The sequence below is a fragment of the Elephas maximus genome, chromosome 5 (assembly GCF_024166365.1).
Source record: "Elephas maximus indicus isolate mEleMax1 chromosome 5, mEleMax1 primary haplotype, whole genome shotgun sequence".
In the NCBI taxonomy this organism is placed as follows: domain Eukaryota; kingdom Metazoa; phylum Chordata; class Mammalia; order Proboscidea; family Elephantidae; genus Elephas; species Elephas maximus.
In genome coordinates, this window is record NC_064823.1 from 122,992,518 (window position 1) to 123,006,224 (window position 13,707).

Consider the following 13,707-nt stretch of genomic DNA (forward strand, 5'->3'; position numbering starts at 1 on the left):
CTGGTGGTGCAGTGGTTAAGAGCTTGACGGCTAACCAAAAGGTCGGCAGTTCGAATCTACCAGCTGCTCCCTGAAAACCCTATGGGGGCAGTTCTACTCTGTCCTATAAGGTCGCTATGAGTCGAAATCAACTCAACAGCAACAAGTTTTGTGTTTTTGTTTTGTTTTTTCGGTTATAGCTTACAGATTTTATCAGGTAAAAAGATGAATTAAATGATTAATTACAAAACAGCAGCAGCAAAATCCCTATACTGACTAAACCTTCTGCCTACAACATTCTGAATGCTAACCCAGACCAAAGAAAGACTGATCATGTGGAGCTCCAAGCCTTCCAGCTAGGACTGCAGGTGAGGGCCTGCTCTATCATCAAGGCCAAAGTCACTGCTGGCTCCTCAGAATAAGCTCTTAAGGGATGTTTCTGTCATCGTTTCCCTTATCTTGACAACTACTAAGGAAGGGTTAGCAATCATCCCAGTTGGGACCTCTGGTTACAGCAAAACTTTTCCTGTTCCCAGCTGTATTTCGTACGATGTCAGCAAATGGTAGCAACTTGGAAAACAAAGTTTTTAGAAATGAGTCATTTTGACTCATTTTAGTGTAATGCCAGCGGCTGAACCCTCCCAGGCCATAAGGTGACGACACTCTATGTATCTTATTTAAAAAAGGAAATCGGATCTAAATCACAATGTAGTTTTTCTTTACATAATTATAGCTTATGGTGAGTATTCAAGATATTCCAAAAATGACCAAATCTCTGTTTTCTTTTTACAATAACAACATGGGTTTTTTAAATCATGAGACTTCCCCAAAATCACTAACAACAAAAAAAAAAGATTTAGACATTTTCCCATAAATGGAGCAAAATACAAAAACCAAGAAAAGAGAGACCTAAACTTCTTTGCCTTCTGGATCCTGCAGTGAGCACCACGGCCACACTTTCATCCTTGCCTGGGTTCTGTCCTTGCCCCTCAGCCCTTCCCTGCAGTGGCTGAGAAAGGGAGTCTATGGTGCCAGAGGCTGATTCCCTCCCTCTTGCTCAGGAGGCAGCACCTCCATTCCACTCTGATGGATCTGGCCCCTTAAACTCTGAAGTTGCTCAAACCTCTCCAATTCTTAAAAAAAAAAAAAAAAAAGTTGGCTGGCATCCTTGGGTTTTCCCCCCAGGTATGGCCTTCTCTTGGGAAGACACATACTGTGGCAGGGAGTCAAAAAAAATCCCCTCAGTTGCCGTTGAGTCGATTCCCACTCATGGCAACCTTGCATGTGCAGAGGAACAGGTCTGTGGAGTTTTCAATGGCTCTGATCTTTTGGAAACAGATTGCCAGTCCTTTCTTCTGAGGTGCCTCTGTTTGTGGGTTCAAACAGTCAACATTTTAGTTTGTAGTCAAGCACTTAACCATTTGGTGGCAGGGAACAGCTAGGGGCTTAATCATCTGGGGCTGAATCCTGGGTTTAGCAGAGACTAGCTTATTTCTAGACTTCTTTAATCCTCAGTTTATTCATCTATAAAACGTACAAAATAGTCTTTTCTCCCAGAAATGTGGTGAGGATTAAATAAATGAGTAACATGTGTTAAATAAAGCACTCAGCATAGTGCCTGGGACATTTTAAGTACTGAATAAATACTAGCTGCAAATCATGTTTTATTATGGTTTACTCCTAAACCATGTTTCTAGAAACTATAGTCAAAGTTATAGTATTTCTTTTATTCTTCTTTATTCATCCCTCAACTGCAATCTGTCTTCTGCCCCCTACTCCTTTAGAACTATTCTGGCAGAAGTCACTGATGACCTTTTACTTGAGAAGCTCAGTGAAACTTCTCCAGCTCTTACTAGATTTCTCTATTGAAGTCAATATGGCTGACAATTCCCAGACTGATAAAAGCTATACAACTGGTTTGTACGTTTCCCTAACTCCTTTACTACCTCAGAGTGCCTTGGAGGGAAGATGACCAAAGGTGGGATGGGTTTTTATCATTGTATCCCCAACACTAGCACCAAGCCTGATAATACAGAAGATATCTGCTACATGTTAAAAGTTTACCCATAAACCCGTAACAAATACAAGCCTATGTTATGCTGAACGTTTCAATGCATATCACCTCAGGTTTTCTCGTGACCTTTATGTGAGAGCTCAGAATGGTTCCACTACTCACCCTCTATCCTCTCACAGAGCTTGTGCAGGCACTGCACAGGGCAGCCCTCACAAAGCTGAGCAGGGGCTTTAGAAGTCCGCTGGACCGCAGCCACCGTGAAAGCCTGCTTCAAGGTCATCATAATCTCATCAACCTAATTGAAGAGAAGGGAAACACAGGTAGCAAACAGTAAATTTTAAATTAGCTGGGCTGATTTGAGGGTTCTGTGGAAAGACTCAGTATTTCAGATTTTTCTGGACTATTAATCACAGGTTGACAGATTTTAACAGTAATAACTCTTAGAATTGCAGTCTAAGAAATATATTCAGGTGCTTGAATCTTTTAAAGGAAAGGAGGTAGAAAATACCAAAAAAAAAAACAAATACTGAGGGTAAAAGCTAGCTCCTCTGCTAAAAAGTCCACAAGAACATTTTAAAATGCTAAACCAGAGGGTGAAAATGGGCAGGTTCTTCAAAAATAATTAAGTTTTAAAAGATACACCTAAATAAAGCTAAGATGTGTACCTGCTAGTTATTAAACTGTCATGAATGAATTATTAAATAATGATTATGTCAATGAGGCTATATGACTTAAAGACAAAAAAAAAGAAATCCGTTCGGAATTCTTTGTAAATAAGGTTTCAAGGTAAAAATGAGCAATCCTCTCTTACCAGAGCTTCATTTGTGCACTGAAACACATAGCAGACGAAATGAAAGCCTCCACCTCCTGAAGACTCTCGGCAGATAAACCCAAAGTGGTCCACATGCCTGATGCCCTGTTGGAGGCAGAAGGGAAGGAGAATGGAACTTTGGGTTGTGTCTAAAAGAGACACCATTCTCAGAAATGCGACTTAAGGTTTACACACTCCAAGTTTAAAGAGCACTGCAAAATTGCTATTCTCAGATATTTTAAAATCGACAAATAACTAAAAGCATCTCAAAGACGATGAAGGTTAACATCATTCTACAAAAATGCCACTCTGATTGCTCCACAACAATAAGAGGGGTAAGATCCGAAAACTGGAGTTTTTAATGCTCATTCTATTACTAAATAAAGCAAGTGGAGAAAAGATAACAGAAAAACTAGAATTTTCATTTGGTACCAAAGAGAGAAAACAACTTGGAGAATCAAAGAGATTAATGAATAAATACAACCATACGTATACATACACAAAGTTTAAAAAAATGTAAACAGATTTATAGTCTTAAAAATAACAAGGAGATAAACACTAAACTAATACAAAGAACAAGTCAAAAGTTACACACAGAGAATAGAGGAGCTTTTAAGTATAAGACATTAAGGCCAAAGCTTCCTCATAGTTTCCTAAGAGCTCTTTTCAATAAATATTAATATATAAACTTGTTTTGAAAACAGAGGCACCTTAATACAGATAAAACAACTTCCATAAATATTAATACGACAATGCCTTCTGAAAGCATCGCCACATGGAGGTAAGAATGCAGATATCCTGAAGCTCAGGTAATCCCATTAACTCGGAAACTGCAACCTTTAGGAAATAATAAAGCCATTAGATAAAAAAGCAAGCATTTAACATTAACATATCCATTAGGAAATGGCAACAAATCAAGAAAAAAAAATTTGGACATAACCTCACTCTCAGGTCAAATATTTTCCAATAAATGAGTTGTCACTGGCAGATGCCGTCATTTCAATCAGTGTTCTCCAATGGCAAATTAACAGTATGCTAATTTTTAAAGGTTACTTCTTAGGGGAATATGCTTTAGAAGAACTAATTCTTTGTAAATGGATTGAGAATGTTATTATCATATTTCACAAAAGAAAATTTTCCTTTTGAATATTTAAGTAGATCACATTATACACTGGCAAACACTGAGATATTCATTGTATTATATTAATTATGGAACTGAGAAATTAGAGTTAAAAAAAAAGTGTTCTCGTATTTGATAGAGAGGACCTGAGTAAAACTTATAGCTAATCATAATTGATAGATTCTTCCAAAATCTCTCTCTAAAACACACCTGAGAGATTATCAAGGAAGAAATTTTCAAGTAGACACAGTATTCTAAGTACTTAAGATACCCACTATGTGTTATATTTTAAGGGAGAAGAAACGACGATGATTGGTACTCAAAAAAGTTACAAATCTTTGTAAAGTAAAAATAAATATCTATTTTAAAAGAAACATATCTGTGTGTACGTGTAAATACATACAGGCAGTCCCTGACTTACAAAGTATTTGAGTTAAGACAAACCGCACTTAGGACTGTCCTTATCGTTAGTAATATGTGCTATATGTACTTTGCTGATTGCATCATTCTCAGATGTTCACTCACAGATGCTCAATTTTATGACTTACTGCTCAAAACACTGCTGTATTTATAAAGATACTGATTTTAAAAAAGGCAACAATAATAAAAGAAATGAAGCATTCAACTTAAGTCAGAAATAACACGATAGAGTCACTGACACGGAACTCCGTCGTAAGCTGGGGACTTCCTGTATATAAAACATACATACACACTTTTGGAAATCATGATTGCTAAACATTATTACCAACAAAAAGAAAAGGCAAATAAATTTACTTTTTCCAGTAAGTTATTGTCACTTAAAGCAAAATTCTTATTTCAAAATTTGGTATTTTACCGTAATATAACAAAGCGTAGAAACAAAAACTCAAGATCACAAATCAAGTTCCTAGAAAACATGTCCCTTGTAATCCAGTGCACTTCTGTTGTATGACAGATATTAAAAGAAATCATAGAAAAAATTCCATTGCAACTGAACCAATAACCCGTTTCCATTTACCTGAGAGCAAAAAGATATCTCCTTAAAATTTTTCTCAAATGCAATTTTTTTGGTGTCAGGGCTGATGAGGTAAACTTCAGACTGGCCAATCTTAAAAAACAAACAAGAAACTAGCTTAACATGAAAGTTGAATTTAAATTTGTCACACAAACTTCTCTCATTTCATGATCTATGAAAACAAAGAATAAAGGAACAGGCTCCTATAAAATTCTGACTACGTCATTGCAGGAAATCACCCCGAAGTTTGTAGTTTATCCTAAGGATTTCCTGTAGCACAGGACAACCATTACTATACTCACCTACATCCTTTGAGAGAAAAGAACCAAATATCCAAAAAGTAGCAATAAAGCCTAAGACTGAACATCTCCTTTATATGAAAATGAGATTTCTACAGAAGTGAATCTTCTGGAAAACTGAAGCTTTTCTTTTAAAACTTTCAAACATTTTCTACAGGATTTTTTTTTTTTTTACTACGGATTCCCTGGGTGCTGCAAATGGTTAGCGCACTCTGCTAGTGACCAAAACGATGGTGACTTGGGTCCACCCAGAGAAGCCTCGGGAGAAAGGCCTGGTGATTTACTTCCCAAAAATCAGCTGCTGAAAACCCTACGGAGTACAGTTCTACTCTGACACATACGGGGTTGTGGTGAGTTGGAATCAACTCGATGGCAACTGGTTTTTATTTTTCACTGTAAAGTCTTCTTTAAAATTATTTTTAAGATAATCTATCATTTGTTGAGTATATACTATATATTAGGCATTTACATATATTACTTACCTGACTTTCTAAAGTTAGCACATTAGCATAAATGCACATTGCCTATTGACTTGGGACATCATAATAGGCATCCATTATAGTAGAGTAATATGTTGGGATACCCATATTGTTAATTGTATACTTGCTCCCCAGCTGGCTACAGGTGGCTGTCTCCCTGGACTTCCTGATTCCAGATGGCTAAATTTCTTGAGTTCTTGTGTGTGTTTTCTACAGTTCTGGTTTCTCCTCAGGATAAAGAAGTCAGTGGTCACATCCAGATGCTGTCACTGTAAGACACAGTTGCTTCCTTCCCTTTAAACTCTTTACACTTTGATGTAAAGTACAAATCAGATATACAAGTTTGTTGGAAACTAGGGTATAAATCAGGAGTAATTACACTCCCAATGTGGAGTCAGTTAAGATGGACAGGTAGGTAGGCTTTTACCCTTACTCTTCCTTGAAGACAGGTAACATCTTTCTGAATTAGACTAGGCTATGTGTCTCTCTAGAGTAGGGGCCAACACAGTATCTCCCTTGCCTAGTACAATAAAGTGTAAAGATGGAAGAAGGCTGTCAACAATGAATGAGTCTCTACTTTGGATATGTGTAGTAGTCTCTTTAGAGGTCAATGAAGATACCTACACACAATGAAGATACCTACACACAATGAAGATAATCTCTATTTTTAAAGAAGAAGCTTTGAAAATCTCATAGTTGAGAAGTCCTGAAGCATTATTATTTGCTTGTGGCTGGGCTATAAAGAGGAAATCAGAATTTAAAATTGGGTGGGGCTCTTAGATCCTTCTCCTTCCCCATCACTTCCAATCAATCACCATGTCCCACTTGACTTCTTGAGTATTTGTCCATCCTCCCTTCTCTCCATCCCCACTGCCTTCATATTCCAAGCTACCACCATCTCTCACCTAGGCGACTACAACAGCCTCTTAACTCTTCTCCCCAACCTACTCTTGCCCTCCTTGAAATACATCCTCACTGTGTAGCCAAAAACATTCAGTACCATTCTGTGTTTAAACTCCTCAGTAATTATCCACTGATTTTAGGATGAAAACCAAACTCCTAAGGAAGACTCATGAGGTGATGTCTAATGAAGCCCCCATCTGTCTCACCAGCCTATCACCCCTCCTAGCTCCCAGGGAGTCACCTGGCCTTCTTTCTCGTTTCACAAGTATTTACTGAACACCTACCATGTGCTAAGTTGTGTTCTAAACACTAGTAATAACAGCAGTGAACAAACATGAAAATCCATGCCCTCATGGAGATTACCTTCTTGGGGACATATGGGACAGAAGATATATTGCTTGTTTATTTGTAATTATATGTCAGATGATAAGTGCTACAGAGAAAAATAAAGCAAAAAATGGGATAAGAGATTGCTAATAGCCTCACTGATAAGATTATTTCTCCACACCAAATTAACATTTTCGCAGAAACCTAAAGGCAGAGAGGAGACTCATGAAAATCTAAGGAGAAAGCCTGCGAGCAAAAGAATCAACAAATGCAAAGGCTTCAGGGTTTCTCCCAGGTACCATGGTCCATCTCTCCTCAGGGCCTTCTCACCTGCTGTTCCCTGTACCCAGGATACCCTCACCCACTTGACCACACTCAACGCTCTGCTCAGTCAAAATCACTTTCTTAAAGTTTTCCCTGATGTCCCAGCTGTTCTTGCGACATCCTTTGCTTCTCCTTTGTAGCATTTATCACAACTGTAATGAGGTAATTACTTGTGCCATCAATGTCTGACAACAATGTCTGACATCTGTCTCCCTTAAACCAGGCACCGTTGGGTCAACTCTCATTCCCGATGATGTCATATGTGTCAGAGTAGATCTGAGATCCATAGGGTTTTCAGTGGATGATTTTTTGGGGAGTAGATTGCCAGGCTTTTCTTCTAAGGTGCATCTGGGTCGACTCGAACCTCCAACCTTTCAGTTAGCAGCCAAGCATGTAAACTGTACCATATAAGGACTTCCTGGAATCTAAATCCCAGGCTGGGAGTTTTGTTCACTGCTGTGTTTCTAACATATTGTACAGGACCTTACACACAGATGTCACTCATAAGTACTTAGTAAATAAATGAACTAAGCAGCTTTCCTAGTGAGAAGAGTTTTTTTTGTTTAGCATACAGATCTCAGATTGAAACACAAGTCCAAATGCTGACGCAGTACTCTATATATACTAGGTCAATGATGAAAAGGAGAAGAAATAAATCAGTCCTACTAACCTATTATACATTATCTCGATTTTAAACCTGAATATACCCACACAGCATTTCTTTTCTCATAGCTATCTGACTACCCTAATTTAGGTACGAAAACAAGGTATTATATTTAAAATAATTTTTGTTCTCTATAGAATGTTTTTATAGAATGTTAATCGGCATTAAGCCAAAGAAGAGATACAGAAGGGGCCAAGGAACAACCAATCCCTTATATTGTCAGAGGCCAGTTCACCTCTGCGTCAACGCTTTGAGTCCCATCAGCTGAGATTAATTCATCTAACCAGGGGGCTCCCAGGGAAGGCAAGCTGGCCCAGAAGAGCCCCAGATCTGCTTGGAACACAGGAACCCCAAACTCCAGGGACAGCTCCTTTGTCTGTTCCTTTTCTAGCATGTGGCTATTGGTTTATCAAATTTTTTTCTAGAAAAACTCAAGCAATTGGCTAAACTGGTATTTCAGTTCAGGTATAAACCTCAAATATCATGTCATCCAATCATGCTGATTAACAATGAGTAAGTTTTACAAATTAATGAAAATATTTAAGAGAAGGCATTTTCCAACTCAAAGATTTTGTTGAAATGTATTACTTGAAATTAAGACATATTTTAAAATCCCTTTTTTTGCCTCTTTCACATATTTTGGAGCTCTTGTGCTACAGTGGTGAAAGCACTCAGCTGCCAACAAAAAAGGTCAGTGGTTAGAACCCACAAGCCACTCTGCGGAGAAAGTTGTGGCAGTCTTAGAAACCTATAGGGCAGCTCTACTCTGTCCTATAGGGTCACTACCCATCAGAATCACTGCAACAGCAATGGGTTTGGTTTGGTTTAACATATTTTAACATATTCTCCACATCTCTGAAAAAGGTCTTTACAGCCATGGGGGAGGGGGTGGAGATAAAAATCACACAAGGATATAAGATGAATTCCCTGGAGGTGAAGCAGTTAAGAGCTCAGGCTGCTAACCAAAAGGTCAGTTTGAACCCACAAGGTGCTCCTTGGAAACCCTATGGGACAGTTCTACTCTGTACTATAGGGTCGCTGTGAGTTGGAATGGACTCCACAGCACACAAGAATAACAGCAGCGTTTTTAAAGGACCATAACTGAAGTATGGATTTTATCCTGAGAAAGAACATGTGGATTCACACGTAACTGCCAAAAACAATTTACTAAGAATCTTCGCTCAATAAATCACATCTTCTTTTGAACAAATATCGCAGAGCAGGGACGAGCTCGAGGCTCAGTATTATTTTACCGTGAAGAGCATAGTTCGATTTTCTTCAATATCTGTCGGCTGCACAACATTGTGTCCACTCATTAGGTGGCTCTCAATGTCATTTTCCTCAAAAGAGCTGAAAAAACGACTATTTCTGAGGCTTTCGTCTTGAAATTCCTTCTTAAAGGCCAAGGAGCGAAGTCCGGGCTGGGAGAAGGATTTCCGCATAGGCCTCCGGCCCTGCTCCTCATGGCCCACAGGCTGGAACACAGATCGGAATTTATCAGTTAAGGACGATCCCACCACAGTATTTGCGGTTTCAGAATTCTGGGAGAGCAGGTCGAATTCTGATTTCCTGCTGCAACTGATGTGATTGAACTTCTCAATGCATTCGTCTATCAGTGCTGGCGGGGCCTTCTTGTGGGCCACCGTCACTCGGCCGCAGAAGAGCACCTCGAACTTCTTGGCAAACGTGTCATCAAACTCAGACGGGCAATGGAGTTCCTCCTGCCGGGCGATCTTCCCGGCCTGTCTGATGGAGCTGATGATCTCAGGCACCTACCAAGAGAGGGAAGAGTGTTATTTGGAACAGGCAGTGGCTGGCACTCACATGTTGGCACACATGTGGAATGAATATTCAATGAGCAAACTATGTTCATTGTGTATTCACTATTCCAATGTGTAAGACTGAAGGAGGGATCCATGGAGAGACAGGGACTTTAAACGTCTTCCATGGGAAGTACATACTCAACTTTTACAGAGAACGGGAACACTATTAAGCACCTGTTATGGACTAGGAAGAAAGGCCTGGCAATCTACTTCCAAAAATCAGCCAATGAAAACCCTATGGATTACAACGGTCCAAGGCATTCTGTTCTGTTGTGCATGGGGTCACTATGAGTTGGTGGCCCAATTCAAAGGCAGCTAATAATAACAACAACATGTGCCAGGGGCTGTGCTAGAGGGTTTACGTACCCATCACACTCTATGAAGATAAGTAACTAGTCCAAGGATGTATATAGCTCAGTGGTGGCAGGCCTAGGACTCAAACCCAGGTTGGTTCCACTCCAAAGTGAAAGGTCCGCTCTGGAGAAGGAATCACCTCCCAAAGTGTTTTTTCTCCACTGTGGCTCACCACAACCTCATACAATTATTGTCGATTTCATGGCAGTTTTCCCTGGAAAGTCTTCCACATTAAATGGTGGGATGAAGCTGACAAGCAAAAACTCTGAAGGAAATTATAAAATGTGTATTCACATCATAACATCGTTATTTTCTTCAACAACTGACAATTTATTACTTAGTGCTGTATTTTCTGATAGTTAAAGAGTATGACTAAAAGGCAGGAGATTTTAATCAAGAACTAAGCAACCCATGACTAGTATCATTATCATAGCAACACAGTGGGGTATCTTCAAACAGAGACTATAAGCTTTTGGTTTCTAATGTAAAACCATGATTAAGAGAATGTGCTAGAGGGTCTCATCTGTGATGCTGTTGTCCCTACCACCAATATCTCTCATCATTAGCTTCTGACAAAACCCTTCAAAGAGTAGCAGACATAAAGGTGAGTCTACAACTGTAATGAATAAACATCTGTGCAACAATTTAGATGCTATACAGCCGCTGGACTAAATTTAATATTCATTGCCAGTGAAAACAAGACAGAAACGAATTTCATGTTCAAAAGGAAGGATCTAATTTTTGTTATGCCCTAACACCCAAGCCATTTTTTCCCTTTTTTCTAAAGTAAGGAAAATTCAATTTCAGGCTCTATACCCAAAGGCCCAGTGTCATTTTAACAACATTATAGAGAGGAGGAGAAAAAAAAAAAAAAACTAAACTCTTTTCAATTCAGGTCGAAGATCAACATATATAGTAAAGGGAGGTAGTTTTAGCAGATTTTAAAACACGCCTATATTCCATGTTCATAACATGATTCCCAAAGACCCAATGACTCAAAAGATTTTTCTCTTTCTGGTTTCATATCAAGCTCACCATAAAGACAATCTCTCTGCCATAAAGATTATGATACATCCTTTCACTGCATTTTATCATACAAAGACTAAAAGTATCCCTAAGGATATTTTATATTTAATAAATTGATTCCTGAAGTATAAGACCTAAGCAATACTAAAAAAGTCGAATTTTCAACAAATGTCAAGCACCTACTTGCACTGAGTATTTGGTTGTGATGTAGCTCACTCCGGACTGTCAAATAATTATATAACATGTGGAGGCCTAAAAATTGTTCATTGGTATTAAAAAAAAAAAAAAAAGACAGGACAGAGAAAAGAAAGAGGTAGAAATTCTAGGTTTCCTTCACACCTTTGCCAATATTCAGTCAATGACTCACTCCTTGGCAAAACCAGCCCTCAGTTTCTCTCTTTAGGATACTTATAAAATTTTCCAGGTGAACGCTACTTCTGTGAGGTTAAAAAAAAAAAAATTTTTTTTTTTCAAAGAAAAATAACCAACTGATGCAAATAAAGAATTTTGTTGCTTTTCCAAGCAAGTGTACGAGATGGTTTTATCAGGAGTCTTTGAAGCTTCCCAATTATTAACCCATTCTCTGGACAGAAAATTTAAAGTGTATTCAGTCCTTTGAAACTTGTTAAAACATCTGACATTCTCATATGCTCTGTCTTCCACTGCATCAGATGTAACAATGTATTTCATTATATACCAAAAAAGATGACAGAAAATGTGTCAAGTCATGTGAATTTATGGTGATTCAGTAGTAAACGGAACAAACAAAAATAAAACACAAAATAGAACACTTGATGGTTCCTTTGCTTCACAGGGTCAGAAGCAGCTAACGAGTACTTCACCCCTGGTCAGGACTGGGGCAGTGGCAGTTTTTCCAACTACCAATCTCTCCTATACTTTAATCAATATTTTAAAAAGACATGCTGTAGTCAAAGATCAGAGTCTTTCTCTCCTACTCTCATAAAGGCATGTTTTTTCAGTCATAATTTTTCTCAAGGGTTATCATGGTCAGGGTAAGGAGCATTCCATCATTTGCAAGCATCCAGACGTTGAGTTAAATGGGTATAAAGGAGAGAACTTGGAGTTTAAAAAAACCACTGTGTTACTGACCAGAAGAATATAACATTTTCAAAATATCTGAAGGCAAATGGCATATTGCCAAATATAATTTCAACACAAGTTGCAAATAGTTAAAACTCTAATGCTGTTTAACAGTCAGTATAAATTATTCAAGTATTGTTATTAGTTGCAGTCATACTGGCTCCGACTCATGGAAACCCTACTTATATAGAGGAGAACTGCCCCACAGAGTTTCCAAAGAGCACCTGGTAGATTCAAACTACTGACGTTTTGGTTAGCAACCATAGCTCTTAACCACTACACCACCAGGGTTTCCAACCTTACGTATAACAGAACAAAATGTTGTCTGGTCCTGTGTCATCTTCATGATCATTGGTTTGAGTCTTTGTTGTGGCTATCGTATAGTGCCTTCCAGCCTAGGGGATTCATCTCCCAACACTATCTCCTAGAAGACTATTTAAACAAAAAAGCGTTTCTGTAAAACTTTATTGATAAGTTTAGCTCCCCTTACCAGAACTGACCTGGGGCACTGTTTTCCAAAAAACAAAGGCATAATGTCCACTTGTGATCATTAGTGTTAATTCCCCATTCTTTATAACTGTCATGGGCGCACCTACACTGTTGACTTTTTACATGAAGGAACAGGCTCATTCACTTCATTTTATTACAAACATTCTTCGAAGTCTCTACTACATTTCTAGAATCTCCAGAGCAAGACCAAGGGAATTTCGAAGTGTAGATGACTGTGAGTGAAATAAGAAACGTGTATCCTTGCCTGTGGAGGGAGTGGGGAACCAAGGGAGACTTCGTTAGAGTTGGTTACAGTAGCCAAGACGGGTATACTAAAAATCAAGCACTGACAATCAAGGAAAGGGTTGAGTAAATGATTCTGGAAGACAGAATCCTCGGGACTTGGCGATTACCTGAATGAGGGATTGAGGGTATGGGGAAGGCTGCAGGATGATTCCCAGAGCTCTACCTTAGGCTTCTGCATGGATCACTGTATCTTCAGTCGAAATAGACAACAGAGATGGACGTACAGGTTTGGGGGGATATTACAATGTGTTCTACTTTTGTACATGTTGAGTAAGAAAGACCAGGAGGATTTAAAGGCATCTAGCTGGCAGTTAGATAAATGGGCCTGGAGTTCAAGATTGGAGACCTAGATTGGGTTATCAACAGCTTATATACAGGAGGTGCCTGAAGTCTCGGGAACAGCTTACTCAAGGAAAGCTGGAAAAGGGAACATGAGGGAAGCAGGAAAAGATGGGACTCTAGGCTATACCAGCATTTCAGGTATAAGGAAACTGAGAAGCACAAGCAGAGAAGTAGAAAGGAAGCAAGGCAAGGATGCGGTTATGGAAGCCAAGGGAAGAAAACACTTCATCATCAAGAAAGGGAGAGTAGGCAACTGAGAATAAACTCAGGGCTAAGACAGGCCCACTGGAGTTGGCAGCTTATAGATACATGAAAAGAAATAAAAGTGGTGATATGCCAACACTGTTGCTGT

At 38.9% G+C, this 13,707-nt stretch overlaps 1 protein-coding gene across 5 annotated transcripts in view; it reads right to left on the bottom strand.

The window, feature by feature from the left end:
- TBC1D1 (TBC1 domain family member 1) overlaps positions 1-13,707 on the bottom strand; it is a 285,823-nt gene that overhangs the window by 149,180 nt on the left and 122,936 nt on the right. For all 5 annotated transcript variants that reach the window (XM_049886361.1, XM_049886362.1, XM_049886364.1 and 2 more), the window contains 4 exons: positions 9,168-9,686; positions 4,922-5,011; positions 2,805-2,909; positions 2,156-2,288 (listed from right to left, as the gene is read on the bottom strand). In XM_049886361.1, the coding sequence (XP_049742318.1) occupies positions 2,156-2,288; positions 2,805-2,909; positions 4,922-5,011; positions 9,168-9,686 (847 nt within the window). The remainder of the gene's footprint in view (positions 1-2,155; positions 2,289-2,804; positions 2,910-4,921; positions 5,012-9,167; positions 9,687-13,707) is intronic.